The sequence below is a fragment of the Amblyomma americanum genome, chromosome 4 (assembly GCF_052857255.1).
Source record: "Amblyomma americanum isolate KBUSLIRL-KWMA chromosome 4, ASM5285725v1, whole genome shotgun sequence".
Classification (NCBI taxonomy): Eukaryota; Metazoa; Arthropoda; class Arachnida; order Ixodida; family Ixodidae; genus Amblyomma; species Amblyomma americanum.
In genome coordinates, this window is record NC_135500.1 from 173,401,232 (window position 1) to 173,419,989 (window position 18,758).

An 18,758-nucleotide genomic window follows, 5' to 3' on the forward strand; every position below is an offset into this window, starting at 1 on the left:
AAGTCAATTAAGCATGGCGCACTGCCTTTTGCCGTTCTCCATGTACAGTACTCACGGATTGAAATAGGACATTCGGAGCGCGTGGCCGTCGCTTCATGGAGCGCCGCCCGTAGACGCTCATGGAACCAAGGTGGTGCATTGTGGTATGGCGCGAGAGGGAGAACATCTACAAAGCAGAATTGTTCCTTCCAGTAGCCAATGAGCCGGCCTGTGGTTTACCACATGCCTGCGTGGCACTGCAAGGCTAGCGCTCCGAATGTCCTATTTCAATCCGTGAGTACTGTATGTCATCATGGCGGCCACTGAGGCTCAAGTTTGGAAATTTTCTAGCATTAAAAAATTCTCAGGTACCAATTTCTCGATTTGAATATAAATCGAATAAGAAACATATGTGATTTATGTTCAAAATTTTCAATTATTTGCACCCCCGTAGTTTATAACCACACTTTATACAACAAACATTTTTATCTCGCTACACCTTTTCTTTGCTGAGGTTGCCATGCATCATCACTTTATGAACAAAATTTATTTTCACTGGTTATTAATGAGCAAGACCAGTTTTACATGGAAACAAATGTTATGAGAGGTGAGTACAAAATATTTGTGGTGCGGCAGGTGACTGAAAGCAAATCCTACAAGAGAACATGAACTAAGAAACGTGACATTGCAAGAGGCAATGACAAAGGGAAAAAAGTTTATTTTGTGTTTCCTTGATCACAGGAGTCCTTGTCTGTATGCTAGCAGTTGCTGACACAGTCAAACCTGAAGCCCACTTGACAGTCTACACATTGAAAAAAATGGGCCATGAGGTGATTCTTCTGACAGGAGACAACAAGCGCACCGCAGCTGCCATTGCTCAACAGGTATGTGCTTGCTTGTGTCTTGTGCTCGTCACGAGCAAAGATCTTTACTAGTTCGAGCTGCTAATTACAAACTTGATTTCCTCACCACTGTGGCATGCAGCCTAAATGTAAATGTAAGTGTGGTTAGTGTAGTTTGTTTTTTTTTATTTCACCTGCCTGTATGCTGCTGGCTCCTTTCTAGGTTGGCATCAAGCATGTGTATTCAGAAGTGCTTCCATCTCACAAGGTTATGATGATCAGACGGCTTCAAGAGCAGGGGCGTCGTGTCGCCATGGTGGGCGACGGTATCAACGATTCTCCGGCTCTGGCTCAAGCTGACATTGGCATTGCCATTGCCAATGGCACTGATGTTGCTGTCGAGGCAGCTGATGTAGTTCTTGTTCGTGTGAGTATTGGGTCTCTGTTTTGAGCAAAACCACAAAGTGTCAGCTGTGTGAAGATTGAATGGTAGTTGTGGGGTTTCACATTACATTAAGTGATATACAGTACAATCTTGATCATATGAATCTCACGGAGTCGCGAAACATTCTTGTATCATCTAAAACAGACAGAATCCGTATTTGAAAGAGTGGAAAATGCATTCATGCTGATCTGTTTACAGTTTATGAGATTTATTAGTGACGTTTAGCATAGCCTGCACCGTAGTGACGTGGGAGAACGTTTGGAACAGCAGCATTTGGGGCATTGTACACAATCCACACTGGCATGGGAACTTTAAAAATTCACATTGTCCTGAAATTCGTATCAACCATGATTGCATCATTGAGATTCTGCTGTAAGCCTTTCTGCATGTTCATATGCAAACAAACCAGTGATGGCACACATTCTACTTTATAGAGGAAGCTTTCTTTTCCTTAGGGCTTGAAAGCAAAGATATTCATGAAGAGTTCTGTACTCTAAAAGCGATGACGCCCTCACAGTATAACAGATGTCTAGTATTCTTGCAGGCATCCTGCGCCCACATCTGATCATGTCATCATAGATATATATTTAAGGGGAGACGGGGCTAGGCAAATGATCCTCCCTACTTATAGCCAGAAATTTTTTATGGGAAAACAGCTCTGCCCCCATTTTTCGATAAAAACAGTTCAAGAAATGCATTTTCCAGATGTTCAAACCTAAAAACTAACTTTAAGTACAGCTGTTGAAAATTTGGTGATGTCAGAATAAATTTTGTGATCCATTACTTTTGAATTAATGGCCTGACTGGCATGTTGAGGAGTGTCCTCAGGCCCATGAGACTGGCCAGGGACTCCTTTAATGGAGGTTAGTAGTTTTTACTTGAAAATGTAATAGGCTTTAATGGCTCTCAGGTGTTTTTTCTAATCAGGTTTTGAAGTTCTATTGTGTCATTAATTCATTTCAGAATGACCTCCTCGATGTTGTGGGCGCTATAGCTCTCTCCAGAGCCACTGTGAGAAAAATCCGTTTCAATTTCTTCTTTGCCACTGTCTACAATGTTGTTGGAATTCCACTGGCAGCTGGTAAGTGCGTGATAGCGCTCGCGTTCACTTATACGTACACAATCTTAGATTTTTAAACATTTTTGCTTTGAGCAGATGCTAAAGAAATGTGATTCAGTCAAGTTGAAGTCAGATCTAAGTGGAGGCAAGGCTGGTTACAGAAAACCTGCATTCTGAGAAATTCATGAGGTGTAATATTGCCTAAAGTAAATTTAGCAGTGACTACAGTGTTGCTCAGTGTTTCGCTGAGAATTTCTTTTTGGAACCATTGGTACCATGGTGCAATAATCATGCAATGACCTACCTTTTATGTATTAGAAATTGAAAAGTCGAGATCACAAAATGCAATATTATGTACACCGTACTTCGTAAAGTGACCTGAGCCAAGTTGTACTGGCATATTGGGAGCAATGCATCACCCACACTGTGATACAGCCACTGAGCTTCACTGTGCGGTTAGGAACCTTATGCATACCATGCTTGGTATCAGATTCCACATCATAGGCATGGGGGCAGCAGTGTAAAGGAGGGACAAGAGCATTTGTAACCTTTTGGCCATTTTCACTGCTAAAGTAAGTGATAGTACTTGCTTGAGCTCATTCACTGAGTGCTTCCAACTTGAGGTATGCCGTCATCGCGCGGGAAACCAGACTTACTTGGACTCTCCTATTTACCTGCTATCGAACTCTGCTGAGACTCCGCTCGCTCAGACTCGAGACCTTACGGAGCAACAAGATGATTAAAAAAAAAATGTCAAATGTCAAATGTGCTGCGGCTCATATGAACCTACTCACTTTGAATTAGATCAGATCACTCAGACTTTGACTAAGGCTCATTTTGGCTGAGCATTTAACTCCACAAGTAACCACTGGATGCTTGCAAGTGTGCTGGCTTGGACTGAGCCAAAGAGCTTCAGTTTCCATATAGCATTACTAACACTGGTTGAGATATAAAGCTTAGCCTGTTTACTTGGTGCTCCTCTTGAAGGCAAAGCATTTTGTTTATTTGTTCATGTTAAAGTCTCTGTATGCTAATCCTACGGTGCCAAGCACTAAACATGACTCAAAGAATGACACAGCATTGCATTGTGTTTTATGCTTGGTGCTGTAGGATTAGGTGCGTGTGACCAACTAGCCTGTACCAGTACAACGGCTTGTGTAAGGATTTGATTATTAACTTAACCTTCCATGGTGGCTCAGTGGCTGTGCCATTCTTCTTCTTGAACATGAGGTCGCAAATTCGATTGCTGGCCATAAAATCTGCATTTCGATGAAGTTGCAATGCCAAGGTGCTCATTTACTTAGATTTTAGTGCACATTAAACCACTCGAGGGGATCAGAATATATGTATTCTGCTGTGGTGCACCGTACAAGCCAGGTGTTACTTTGACCCATAAAAATCCACAAATCAAGTCTAACTGCTAGCTTGAAGGGTGTTTAGATGCAGCACCACATATGTGTCTCTTAATTGTCACTTTAGAATTACACTGCTCATTCATTATATAGGTATTCTTGCATAACCCACTGATTAGGGTTTCATTCTGGGGCATATGTGCTATGATGTGTAGGTTGTACAATGGTTTGACCATGCGATTTTCTATTTATCTGAAGGGCACTAATTATACTACTTTTAGTAAAGTCTTCTACTCCCTTGAATCTCAAATAACATGGTGTACTTTCATCTTTCCTTTTTTGCCTTTGCCATAGTGATCATAAACAGAAAGAATCATTTGCTTCAGTCAATCGATTACTTTAATGCCGTGCAGAATTTTGTCTTGTGATGGAGTTTGTTTGACATGCAATGTTTCTGCTCTCCACAGAACACATGGGTATGCAAGTATATAAACACAGGCTACCTTTACTGGCTTCTGCCACAAGAAACGAAACTAGCTTCTTATAGTTGCCCGCTGAGTTGCCAAGTGGCTGACTACTCATGCACAAGTGGGTGTTATGTTGCTGTGCAGGTGTTTTCATGCCCTATGGTGTTGTCCTGAAACCTTGGATGGGTGCTGCAGCAATGGCCATGTCAAGTTTCTCTGTGGTCTCTTTTTCACTCATGCTCAGGCTGTAAGTTGCTGCAACATTGCGTGGCTTGTCCTGCACCGTCTGTCTGACAGTGACTACCTATGTAGTCTGTTTGTCTGCTAGAGAATTCAATGTTTTTCTCTTTCTTATAGACTATTGCATGCCTACTATGCTCCAGCATTTCTGCATCATCTTTTTTTTTTTTTCGCCACTAATTACTAGCTGCCCTTCTGCATGCCTGGACACTTCAAGAAAAATTTGGCTAGTAGTAGCTAAACTCTTTTTCTTTTTTTTTTCTGAATTCAATCCTTGTCTTTACCGGTGTTAGTTGACTTCTGAATAACCTTTTAATCAGTACATTCTAGGCTGTATAGGGACATGATGGCATTAGTGTACACGACTGTTGAAACAAATTAACGGCATGGTAGTTTGGGGGGCTAAAAATGTGTGGTAGCTAGTTTCTTTTATTATAACAAGGTGAAGATGGGGTCACAGAGATTGGGTTCCTTTCTTCTTTCAGCACCATTTGTATATCTGTCAGTCCAATTGAAATTCACCAGCTCATATGCCACGTGTCATGCCTTAGTTATGTTACCTTCTGTCTCGCACTTCTGATAGCTGGTGGTGTCTGTAGAGATGGTGGCCTTGAGGGGCTACATAAAACGCAATCACTCAGGTCGGCATCTGAGAAAAGGTATTGAAAACATGCTGGCGCTAAACTGGTGAAAAATTCTTTACGTAAAGGCACTTAATGCGATTCTATGTTGTTGTTTTTTTTACACGGTAATTTGTGCTGGTGCATGCCAGCTCAACAGCACTTTTGTTAATCCTGTACTGTTTAATGGTTTTTGAATGACTGTTGATTAGAGCTTTGCTCTTTCAGTTTGTGCTGTGTGGCAGGCATCTAAAGGCAATTACAGGTCATAGTTTTGTAATGGACTTTTTCTTTGCATGTAACGATGCCTTATTGTGATCCATTTTTGGCAACTCTTGAAGCTTTATCTTCAAAATGCACTGCAAAATACCAGTGAAGTACATTATTTTAGTAGTGCCAAATCTATCACACAGTTGCCTGAATACCATCAAGTGTGCAAACAAAAGTGAAGGCACAGAAAAAAAAATGCATAAGCCAGGTGCTCATTTGAGCAATTGTCTCATGTGTGGTTCTCTATCTGCTTATCTTTGCTGATACTTTTTAACCCCTTCAGGCACAAATTATTTTACAAAGGTAGGAAAATGCTGAATTTTTTCTAACTTTATTGAGCAGCATGCAAAGAGGGCACAGAAAAAAACAGTTACATCCTCCTAGATGTTTGATTATGGAGTTTCTCTCAAGGCCACATATCTGCTCATTGTGACTGAAAACAGTTTTCAGGGTCTCATTTGTATACTTTTGGACTCGTTCCTGTCGTTACATCTTATCATGTAAACAAGCTCACACATTTTAGCATTTTAGAAACGCTCATTCTTGTGGCACAAGGAAAGAAAACGCGCACTGATTGGAGCTGTATTAGAGCTACAACCACAAAACATGGAGGCATCCATCTTAAAAATGATTTTTAGAGCGCAGCTCTTAAGCGCCCATTCCTGGCTTCCACGTCAGTAGTCGACGTTGGCATCGGCCAACAACGTCACCGTAACAGCAACGATGTCAGCATAACGTGCCACCTGACAGGTCACAGGTAACCCTGTCACCTGACAGGTGACAGCAGGTAGTCGCAGAGTGAAATGCCACCTCCCGCGGCGAGAGCAGAGGAATGGACAACTGGAAGGTGGCTGCCAGGGGGAACATCCCAGAGGGTGCCTAGCAGAGTAACACGTCACCGCAATTTTTTTAGTTCATTTCGCATGCCTGACTTGAAAAGGCTCTGTAGACAAGCTTGCACATTTTGGCACTTTATTATAATGTCCACGTTTCTGTACATCGCACTTTCTGTGTGGGAATTTGACAGTGTTCAGGACCGTGTACAAATGAACATGCAGTGCTTAAAGGGGCTTAATTATTTCTCAGCACTGAATGAACCAAATGGCTCAACCGCATCTCGAGCTAATCTCAAAAGCCTGCTTGTCGCTTTTCGTTTTTCATTTTATTACCTTAAATAAACCTCTCGGGGTATTGCATAAGGGGTCTTTAAAGTAATAAAATCACTCGCTCAGAACATGGACATTATTAGTGGGTTCATTGTTTAACTGGAGCTTGCATTGGCTACTTGTTCCATAGGTTCATCAAGCCTAGAAGGGCCACTCTGGAGACACCGCAGTACCTCTTGGAGCTGCAGAGGCAGGGCAGCTCTCGTGGGCCCAGTGACGACCTGTCTATCCACTGTGGCCTGGATGACGTTCCTTCCAAATCTGGTGCACAGTTTAAATCGTCCATTCGTGGCTCAACTTTCAACATACTGTTCAGCAGTCTGAGGGACAAGGCCGAGAAGACCAAGCAAGGCCAGTTGCTTGGCCAAGACGAGGAGAATGGAGACTTGTGCTCTTAGACTGATGAGCCCCTGTCACCGACCATCTGTGGATTGTTTTCCACTGCATTCGCTTGTCCACAAGGAAGTGTGAGTGGCAGCTGGATTGGACCACGACACATGCTTGTTAACTGGTTTAGTTGATGGCCTACAAGTTATCTCTTCCAGGCTTTTATGATGACGAAATAGTGTTAGTAGTGCCTCACTGTTCTATTTGAATTGTTCTGCATTCTCAGTGTTCCACTGCCTTTTATGGGGACAGTGGTGTGTTTAAAGCAGCTGGCTTTATTTCACGTGTGGACCAATTTTTTGTTGAGATATTATATTACTTTGTAAAGGACTGAGGTTTTGAGGTTTGCGAGCCCAAGGAATGTTTCCATGGCACTAGAATGGCCAAAGTGTTTGCGTGATTTTTAACCACATAAGCTGTGAGTAGTCGTGGGTTTGGCGGAAACCCGTCTGGCCAGGGATGGACATGAAGGTAAAGGGAACACCGACTAGAGAAAAAAAGTTCTTTGCGTTATGGCTCCCATATGGGAGCTTGCTAGAGCCAAAACGTCAAGAACTTTTATTCTTTGGTCGGTGTTCCCTGTCACCTTCATAAGGTATGTGTAGTTGAAATATGTGGGTGCATGTTCGACAGAGGTGATTCACGAACACTGTTTATTGAAAGTGATTGCAATCAGTGTGTGAAGTGATAAGTAGGTGTCTGTATAATTTGAAAGGCATGATTACTTACTGATGGGGAGCTATGTGTTGGCACTGTGACATCCTGCCACTGGAGGCTTGAAGTAGCGTGCAGTTTGTTGTGCCTGTTTTCATTCTGGGGCGCTTTCGATACTGGCATATCCACATCAGCTGTGGCTCTTGCGAAAAGATACCCTCTTTGTAGAAAAATTCAACAGAGGGTGTGGGGGCACCGGGCAATGTCGGGTGAGCAGCTGCTGAAACCACTGCTTGATTGTTTATGAGCTGACGTGCCAAAATGAGATTTTGTGTCAAGTTACTGGCTTCAGTCATTTCATATAGTGTAATACATACTACTCTCAGTGAAGCTAGAGGGGACATATAGTCTTCACACACAATGTCTTTGCACAACTGCCATGTCCCAAGCATGAACTGCTTGTGTTTGTTTTGCTAAGTTAGCCACTGTAATGTCATTTTGATGTTACATATTTACACGTAGCATTTTTGAAACTTTTTTTTTTCAGGCAACCATTTACACGCCTGGTCGACTTACATTTCTAGGAGATTCTAATTTGCATTTCACTTATTATGTGGTGAGCACAAACCTTGCGGAGTCGTATATTTCTATATTTGTGTGTATTTTATTGCACAGTAGCCCCAGTTGTTGCTTATAAATGAATATATGTATTGCTTTTATGTGATCTATCAACACTGCACTAACAGTCAGATTATGCTCTGAGTGAAATCAAAAAGAAAATGACTTTCGGTTTGTCAGCACAGCTTTAATGTATACATTCTTATATTTATGTATGTTTTGATGAGCATAAATTATATTGGTCATTGTATAATTATTACTTGTGCAATGCGGCTTCCACGACACGAAAATTTTTATGGGCCTGCTTGTCGTGTACTCTTTCGTAATTCATTTCGCACTTTTTATTTGTTTATTACGTAGTTTGGGCTCTAGTTCCCCCGTTCTGGTTATAGTTTTTTTGTTAGTCATTTGTGTGCTGAAACTAAGAACTGTTTAGCGAGATTCATTGCTTGTGAATGATCCATCACAAGGGACTGCCACATTGGTATGTATTGTTTTACTGATAGTGGTTTAAATGTTTTACTCTTCTGAAACACACAAATATGTGGTAATGTGTCCTGTCGCTAAATAGTGTGTGTAATATGCTTTTGATATAATTTTGTCCTACATTATCCAAAGCCATGCAAATTGTTTAGCCTGGGTATGCCCAAATCCTCATCATGAGAGAAATGATACATCTTTTTTATAACTCCAACCTCTTTTGGCTGGCAGTTAGTTTTTAGACATATATGAAACACTGAAAAATAATAACACCCAATTAGGTATGTCCATCTTTCATGTTCTCTGGGCTTTGTCTCAACATGGAGGCGTTTAATTTATTCATGAAATTGAATGAATGCATGCACTGATGCTTTTCAGATATCAATTTAAGTGGTAAATAGTGATACTTGTCAAGTGGTGAATTGTATGGATTGAATTGCTCAAGCAGTCTTGACGGAGATTTGACAGCTGCCGCCGAAGCTATGAGCACAAAAGAAATATATGCATGGACATTTGTTAAACGAGGTGCTTATCTTGCTTTTTTTTTCTCTACTGCATGCACAAACATTGGTAAATTGCTTCTGTATAACATCGAAATTTTTGACCAATGTATTGCTGTTGTGTTCTGTCCAACCATCTTATTGATCAAAATGCTGAAAAGATTTGGCCTGTCTGTGACGGCAGTGAGCTTTTATTTGATGTAGCACTATCACTGTCCCATCAATGTTCTCAAAAGCACTGTTTACTCAGCATTTATGATTTGTGAGTGTATGTATGCCAGAAGCCTTCCTTTGTTTCTATCATTAGGTGTGTCTAAGTGCAGCACACTGAGGTGCAATCAAGAGCTTTGGCCTAACTGTCATCAGGTGCAATTTTTTATTACCTTTGGACTGATGTGGCCATGCTTAGTTTAGTTCAGTGGTATGGTATAATTGTGAAGGCCAATAACACTGTGTGATATCCTGTGTGTGTGTGGTGCTTGTTGTCTGTGCACAGGTTCATATAACGAAGCTCAGAGGAGAGGCTTTGCATCTTTTCATCGGTACATATTTGCAACTGTCAGACTTTAAAGCAAGACCTCTTTCTTTGTTACAGTATTTACTTTCTCGACAATAGCCATCCACTTACACTGATCTTTTATGACCATTCGCAGGCCCGTTTAATTCTTTGGCTGAACATATTCCCTGAGACGTCTCGGGAGTGTTTTTCATGTGTATTGCTTCCAGGATTTCTAACAGATTTTTTTATTACAGTACTGTTTTTTATTTAGTTTTTGTTTCGCCAAAGTATTTTAGATGTGTGCAAGCCCCTCAATATTGAAGCATGAAGACAATATTGTTTTAATCTGTGCAAGGAAAAAAAAAGATGGCTTTTAAATATTTCTCTAACTTTATCCTGGTACACTTGCTAGCTTTTTTTGTACAACTGGTGTCAGAAGAACACAATATTAGCGAAAAAATTTAATATTATTGCTGTCACCACATGCAGTCTGTAGTAGATGTATGCAATCCAATTTTGAGTATGTGAACTACAGAGTACACCAGTTAACGTTTTGCACTGAGGCTGTTGTGTTCCTTAAAGTTTTGGCAACAGGTGTACATGAAGCTGTAGACTTATGCTTGTGTAGTAGTGTATACTCTTGCATGTGCCTGCTTTGGTATGTGGCCTGAAATATGCTCTGTGATATTATGATGTGTGTATGTATTCAGCTGTATACTAGCGTGGAACCACACACAATGCAAGCTCAAAAGTGCAAAGTACAGCCATTGCCCTAAGAATATTTTTATTTTATGTTTTCTGGCTTGTGAGACAGTAACTGGTTTTGGTAATTCCTGTTTGGTGGCTTCTAGTGTCTGTAAAAAGTAAGAATGACTGCTGCCTTAGTTTTCTTCAACACATCGAAGCTGATGTGTTTTCTGTTACAAGTAGACATAAGTTGTGTGAAATGATTTATGATTGTCAGCTCTAAAAGGTGAGCTTCAGAACATATGGAAAGGTTGGAAAGTTGATAGCAGACATCGTAGAAGTCTAGTGTACATTGGTTGCAGAGGGGAAAGCCATTTTTTATTTTGAAGCGTCCTTTAAAATAGTTTGTCGATAAAGCTCTTCCAGTTCTTATGCAGCTTGTTAGGAGTGCTGAATGAAAAGTTTTGTACCAACATGGGGAGTAGTCATATTGGTATGGAAAATTTTTTTTAAACTTGTGGACAGCTCTTCCTCATATTATCATATGACTGTTAGGCTAGGAGTTCAGACAGCGGATGTCGAAGGCGGTCAAAATGGCAACATTTTGTGGTGCGGGTCACCTGCTAATTCATGGAATGAGCTGTTTTTCTTGCTATGAACTAATGCAACGGATGTGAACTTTTACTGCTCTTTCTGCATTCTCTTGACTTGCCATGTGGGGTTTCAATTAGGTCCCCGTGAAAAAAAGAAAAAAAACTTGGAAGTAATATACCTTTAAGGGATCATCGTATCTTCTGATGATTGGCAAAGCTTGAGCACAGATGAAGCAACTGTTTTGAGGTTGCTCGGAAACGAGTGAAATATTCGTGAAGGTTCTCTTATGTTGAAAATCATCCAGCCCTTTTACATCACTGCTTGCTGGTATAGTCGCATGCCATACACCTAGTTGTATGTAGTTACGGTATGTGCATTGAGACTGCCAGCTGTGGTAAAGAATATATTAAAGTGCCAAGCAGAGTTTTAATGAACATCATTATTTTTCTGCATTTGTGTTATATCCTGTAGTTGAGAACTTAATAACTAACCGGACTTGCATAAGGCTAACCTGCATAGAATTTATTTGTGCAGTGTGCATGATCAATGCCCCAACCCGTTTTGACAGTTTTGGAAATGAATACTGTGTCTTTATGTTTCTATTTAAACCTCCTACCCATTTCTGCCTTGGCTAAGAAATAGGAGCATTACACACTTTGAAATGAAATGGCTGATTGGCATATTGAGGCATCCATAGTTTTGGGTTCTTTGTTGCTGAGTAGGTAGCTGGGACCTAGGCCTAGCGTTGCTCCAAACAATCGAAAGCTGCTTTTGATTTCAAAAGTTAGCTATTGCTGTTTACATAATCAACCAAATCTGCACAAATTTTTTGTAACTAGTAGAGACGGCAAGGTTCATGTAGTGGCTGTGGATGTGCTTGAGCAAAAGAAAGAACCCGTAGTTGTGTACAAAATATTGTTTTCTTTTCGGGTGGTGGGGACACTTACCATTGAGATTTTTAATGAGCACTGCTGCATCTTTTTGTCAGTGTGCAACAAGTGTTCATGTACAGCCTTGGTCAGAAGTCTTCAAGCCGCATAGTACAGTTGGCTTTTGAGTTCTTTAGTGGAGCCCTTGTAGCACCCTGAAGCTCAAAAGAATTTCAAATGCTTATTACAAGGGCTCTCTCACCCTGCAGAGATTTAGAACTTCATGGGTGCCATAAGCTCCCCACTGTATGGCTGAATACTAGACCATGTGACCTGAAGATTTTTGCCTAAGGATGTATTACTTAGGGACCAGTAGTAATACGGGTGATTATGTTAGTGTTTATTTGGTTTTAAACTGAAACTAAGACTTCAAGAGTTGAAGTGACCTTGCTAACAGATGCGAGTTATCCTTTCACCTTCCCCCTCCGCTATTTTTTTTTTCTTCACCTTATCTCCGGGTTCTGTAGTGAGAGAATGAAATGTACCACATGATGTGTTAAGAAAGAAATATCAGATTGCATTTATACTCAAGTGCTTACGTTGACCATTTACACTGTGTACTGGCTTGATGCTTTATTAAACTTGGTGTAACAATGTGTGTTTCTTGCAGTATTGTGCACTTTGTGGCTTGCTAGTCGGTTGATACCTTTGCTGAGAGGCCTGGTTACGTCAGTGAACCCTGTAGTCAATGACTCTGGTTATTGTACTGCTGCCATATGACGTACAGCCAGCAGTTGTCGACGCTAGATGACACCTGGCAATCATAAGCACGCAGTTTGTGTTGCTCCCCTGTCTTTACAAGATAAGCAAGCACACCACAACAGCAGCCAATGCAATGGAGATTGCCACATATCTGGCCAATAAGAGAGTACCTATGGGAAGTGCCACTGTTGGATGCTGCCCATGAGTGGCCGTCACGGGCTTTGAAGGTTGCACAGTCTTCAAACGCTCTCTCACGACAGCGAAGATTGAGTTACTGGCGGCAGCGCACACTATGGCATGTTTTATGCTGGTTCCTTCTTCAAACCGCTCGGAAGCCATGTGCTGGGTGGAGTAGAAGTGAGTCGTATATCAAGGTTGTGTTTGTGTGCACCCCAGCTTGGAGCTGAATAGCAAACAGATACAGCGTGTGTGTATAAGAGCAAGATAATGCTTAGGTAAAGAGGGAGGAGGGGAAATTTAGGGGTGTCTAGCTGTTTTATTTTTTTAGTACTGCGACAGCATGCTTTTCGACGTACAGTGGTATCCTACAGACATTGACACATGCCGGATTCCTGAAGATCTGGGAGTGAGGCTCCGGGATCTAGTTTTCCACATCCAGTGGTTGATCGGGGGCAGTCCACTTCGGAGTAGATGTCTCTGCTAGAAGGTGTGCAAGAGTAGGAATAGGTGCCCGATTGCTGACGCAGCCGTTGTTGTCGCTTCAGTGGATGCAGTTGCTGTATGCCAGAGGTCTCCCTTATCTTGCAACGTGGGCAGCATTGGTTGAATTTCGTCTCCCAGGGGCCAGTAGCTGAAAAGGGGAGAGAGGGAAGTAGGGGCTCCAATGCCACAAAAAGGGATGAAAAATAAGCAGAGGTTGGTGAAGAAAATAAAAGAAAGCCAATAAGTCAAACGCTGTGGTGAAGAGGGTACTTGTGAACAAAAATTACTAATGTGAAAGCCTTACTAGTCCCATTACGAGAAAAGCTGGCGGCATGTGTGTGTAATCGCAAATGGTGCACAAAATTCCAGCAATGGAAAGATAAATAGGGTGACGTCATCAAGCGGCAGTGCGACGCAAGCAGCAAGTCGAGCACCAACACTTCACACAATCCTATACATGTTGGTCTATATGTACTCGCCACTGGTTGACCTCCATGTGATGCCAGTTTTCCCGACATTCGTGGTGTCATACGATTTCATATTGCATATATCTTATATGTGCTAGTCAAGTTGGAGGCTAGCTTCCTAGGGGGGCTTGAACCGACGACATATGCACCTTCAGTCCTATGCCTTCTCAGACTTTTCACTTTCATGTCAAAATTGTGGTGCAACCGTTTGTCGTACAGCGTTCCAGGTGGTGTCATCATACGCTCGCGTGTGTGTGGCCGTTCCAAACAACCAAACATCTACATCTTGTGTTCACGGTTTGCAAACTCTGCCAACCTCATCGCTGTGCAGCGAGAGGGTCCGAACGTTTGCGCTCTGGTGCGCTACCAATACGCAAACACAAACTCATAAACATAAACAAAACAAACTCTTAAACATAATGCATAAACAATGCTCAGGGCAGTAATGCTTTTGCATTCCCACTTACACATGGGAATGCGAGCGCACGTCTCTGCCGATTTTTTTTTTTTTTCAGTTCTTTCCGCCTTTCTGCCTTGTTCAGATTTTTGGGCCTTTCTCACGAAAAGCTAGCGATAGAGTAGGCATGGGTCACACTACGTGGAGGAATAGGTTATCAAAGGGGGAAAAAAGGAGAAGGGGTGAAGCTTTTTTAGAACAAAGGTTAAATAAAACCTTTGGGCCCAACGGGCGGCATCGTTGATACCCCTGCTGTACATTATATTTTCTGTATACGTCCCAGTTTTCGTTCCATTCAACTCTCGGCACGCGGCACTGATTGGGGCCCGGTTGGTGTCAATCGACAGGCCCATGCACATTCTTCTCATAGTCACAGCAGCACAAGCTAAACAGTCAGTGCCATAGATCCAGAATTCAGTGTGATCGTATGAACGCTTTGGCATGACTCACGGATCAACACCACTGGTGCTGAACACGTCACACCCCACCAGAGGAGGAACTCGCGGCACCCTGGAAACCAAGGTTTTCTGGAGGGAGCCGTCCTAGAATGTGCAATGCCTTTTTGCAGCACATTTCATGCTTGCGTTACTTTCGACGACTGCTGATTCCGCACTTGACTCGCACTGCTTCGAAATTGGTGTGTATCGGTAGATAATACCTCGTTGTAATTGCAAAGCCATCACTCTGACTGAAAACGTTGCTTTTATCAGCTAGAAAAGGAGAAAAAAAACTCGCAGGAAGGCTAGCACTGTATAGTGCAAGATCAGCGACAGCTGTTAAGGTATTATAATGCAGTAGCATTAGGGGTGCCATGAAGGTGAAAACCATCCAGTGTCTGCTTCTATTTGATGTCAACAGTGGTAAGTGGCAGGTGATGTGTTGGGGGATTTCTTTCTCCACCTGTCGACTGTCCCCCTCTTCCCCGGGATGGAGACGTCAGACTAAGAATGATCGTCGTCGGCAAATGTGTTCCAGGGGCACGTGGTGTTTACAGGAATTTCCTTCTTTCTACCTGCCAAGCGTTCCCTGTCCCCATTTCCACATGTAAGGAAGTGAAGGGAGACGCCAGATTAAGAATGACTCAGCAAAGAACTTGAGGGGACACCTTTAAGCTCCACCTTAAGGGTATAACACGGTATTGTTATAATGGTCCCTTCAGAGGCCTGAGGTCCTCTTTGCATATCACTTCGCAGACACTGATACTGTTCTTTCACCATCACATAACACTTAACTTATGCCCTTGAGAATACAATGCAATAGCATTGGAGATCCATCTCACTCAAGTACTCCTCTGTCGCCTAGGTTCTGCCTACATGGGCATATATGCGGAATTGACATTCTTTACATTCATAGATCAAGATGGAGTCCTCATACCACTCCTGGCACAGTGGTGCAATGCTTAAGTGATACACCACTTTCCTGGCAGGTGGCCGTTTCAAACACAGCCACCGGTGGGGCTTGCGAGATTCAGGTTCCTTGTTTGGAGCAACCTCGCGCGACTAATTATTAATGCGTAAGCCTTTCTTGGCTCATGAGTGGTGTCGACAGAAGTTGTAGATAGAATGTATGCAAAAGTGTGCGCACGAACTGTCAATCATATGTTGCATGGTAACTAAAATAAAATGTAAAAGTTGATTAAGCAACACTTGATAAGCAACATATACGCAAGACTGCCACGGTGGTTCAGTGGTTATGGCGCTGGGCTGCTGGCCTGAAAGACTGGGTTTGATCCCGGCCACGGCAGTTGAATGATAGCGATAATGGTAGTCAGTAGGGGTGTGCGAATATTCGAAATTTCTGAATACTCGCCAGCGATCATATACTGCACATACTTTCATAAACTCGACCGTGGCAAAACTACAGTATCTGGTAAAATTAGCCAATAATCGAGTTTAAAATTCCAGGAAAACAATACAGAGGTCCTATCCGCTTCCTTCTCCGCCGTTTATCACGCGGACCGACCGCATCCCGACGCCACAAGGCTTCACCTCGTGAGAATTTCCCCAAGTGGGCTTTCCCACACATCACCCGTGCTGTGAGCAAGGTGGCCGACGGCCCGCTTCGAGCAATCGCAACGCGAAATCGCGCTTTTTTTTATTATCCTTCGGTAATATGTAACATATTTAATTCCCACATCCGAAGAATGCGTCCTGTCGCCTTCATAACTCTCCGGGCGTGACTTCCGTCATCCCGTTTTGTAAACTACGCTATGCGGGAAAGCCTACTTGCGGAATGCCGCGGGAGCCTCCTGAAGGGGCGCGTCGAGTAGTCACAATAGGGCAAGCGATCCTGTCAAAATCTCGCCTATTGCATGGCGCATTGTAACCTGCACACCTCTTTAGCGGGCGTGACGGCAGGCGTGGCAACAAGCGGAAGGCCTCTGTCGCTAGTGCAAAAAGATAGCCTGGCTGCGTAGTTTCGGTATCTGAGCTTCACCACTGCTCACCAAAGATCCCCAGGTGGTCGAAATTATTCCGGAGCCCTCCACTACAGCACCTCTTCTTCCTTTCTTCTTTCACTCCCTTTTTTATCCCTTCCCTTACGGTGTGATTCAGGTGTCCAACGATATATGAGACCGATACTGCGCAATTTCCTTCCCCCAAAAAAACCAATTATTATTATTATTATTCACCACTGCCCCGCTGCAACTTCAAATGTCGGCCCGCGCATTCGCCGATAGTCCAATCCCAGCTCCGCGCGGCTTATTTCTTTTTCCTTTTTAGAAACCGCCTCGCCGCTCCGACGCCAGTGTGTGTTCCCCGGCCCCTTGCTTTCATTCGTGTTGTTCTTCCAGCACTCCAAAACGGGTGGTTCGTCACGGGCTTACAGGTGTCAGCGCGATGGAGCTGCCTCATAAGGCCTTACTGCATCTTCAGCATTTTCGGCAGCATTTTCTTTTCGGGGGGGGGGGGGGGGGGCAATTTTATTAACAGAGGCCTTCGGATGAACCGGGCATTTCTTCCGGTCCCTTGAACTCCGAATGATTGAGGTTTAATAGTCATGTTTTTTTTGTTGCCAGTCTTGTCATTTTATGGATTTTGTTTTCCATGACCTCATTATTTTTTGGATACTGTTATGCTGTCTAATCAAGTAGTATACATTTCTGTGCATATTATGTTTTTTATATGGTACTGAGGCAGTCTAGTTTTGTTTATTTTAGTTGCAAAGACCATACACTATTTTGAAAAAGAAAAATAAGGGCAACAACGTTTGCTTGGCCATCGTTATCTGAAATTTTTTGTGCTGAACAGATATTCAATATTCGATTCGATATTCGAAGCCATTTTTTCTTCATATTCGTATTCGATTCGTATTAGAAAATTTCAATATTCGCACACCCCTAGTAGTCAGTGAAAGCGATGATGATAGTGGGGATGTTAGTGATGGCAGCAATGATAATCGCGGTAGCGAAAAAAGCTGGTGGGCTCGAGTCCCGCAAAAGGTGCGCGTTCGAGTCTGTGAAGGTCGTCGGTTCGAGTCCCGAAAGGTCGTGGGTTCGAGCCACGTGCAGGTCGTTCGGGCGATAGCTATGAACGTCGACATAGTCTGCCAGTCACGGAAATGGGCGTCACAATAGCCATGGACGTCGACATAGTTAAGCTGTCACGGATCTCTCCGGAGAACACTCGGACCGAAAGAATGGACTAGGTGACGTGTGTACCCACACAAACGCACATTTAGTACACCCTACGTGACACACACACTAGTATACAAAACACAAAGGCTATAAATACACACGACCCGGGCACACTACTACCAGCGTCTACTACTAGCGTCGGCGTTCGTGCTCACGGTTGGTTCGGTGCGGCTGCGGCGTTGTATGGATCCCGTAGCCGGCGTCGAGGTGGCGTTCGGCGTGCTTGGGCTGGCGTTGCTGGCGGCGTCCGACGTGCTTGGGCTGGCGTCGCTGGCTGCGTCGTACAAGCTCCAGGTCCAAGCGCCCGTGGAGGTGATGCCGGTGTCGTTGGCGTGGGGGCACCACCCGGATGGGTGGCAACAGCGCTGGAGACACCCCTGGCCGTAGCAGGTGGTAGCGTCCTCTGTCGACTCCCCGGAACGGGCTCAGGCACGGCAGGAAGTCCACGATGTGTTGCCGTAGAACGCGAGCTCACCGGAGCAGTATCCGGCGTCGCTATCTTCCAGCCGATGTGTCCCTGACCCGCCGGAGCCTCCGCTTCTCTGAAGGAAGGAAGTCCACGTATGCCTTGTCGTCGTCTTCTTCTCTTCTTCACCAATCATCTCTCTCCACCTCACCGAATGCTTCTCCACCAATCATCTCCCTCCACCTCACCGAATGCTTCTTCCTTCTTCTTCTTCTTCTCCTCAAGTAATAGGGCACATACCCAATGCTTCTTCCTCTCCTTTATTCTTCGGTTAATTCGCGTCGTCTTCTTCACACCTTTTTCTTTTAAAATTTAATTTAGGCTCCTTAATATATGTGACATAAGCCTACTCCCCATAACTCAAAAACGAAAGAGAGGAAAGGGAAAGGCTTTCGCATTTCCGCTTTTACGCAACTTAAGTGCATTCCTGTAATTTTTTTGTTATTTAACCGCCACCTGACATGGTGGGTTGGCTCACAATCCGGTGGGGAGGTTGTGATGACGTCAAAGGTCCCGTGACCTATGTGGCAGGTGGGCCACCTGCTTTTTCGCTCACAACGGCGCCTGTTTTTCCGCA

The 18,758-nt window shown here is 43.5% G+C and overlaps 1 protein-coding gene across 2 annotated transcripts in view; it reads left to right on the forward strand.

Annotated features, from left to right (window-relative positions):
• The window catches only part of ATP7 (copper-transporting ATPase 1), a 50,532-nt gene extending 38,145 nt beyond the window's left edge, over positions 1-12,387 (forward strand). For both annotated transcript variants that reach the window (XM_077662256.1, XM_077662257.1), the window contains 5 exons: positions 721-863; positions 1,045-1,248; positions 2,230-2,347; positions 4,290-4,392; positions 6,572-12,387. In XM_077662256.1, the coding sequence (XP_077518382.1) occupies positions 721-863; positions 1,045-1,248; positions 2,230-2,347; positions 4,290-4,392; positions 6,572-6,839 (836 nt within the window). In that variant the 3' untranslated portion in view covers positions 6,840-12,387. The remainder of the gene's footprint in view (positions 1-720; positions 864-1,044; positions 1,249-2,229; positions 2,348-4,289; positions 4,393-6,571) is intronic.
• The last annotated feature ends 6,371 nt before the right edge of the window (positions 12,388-18,758 follow it).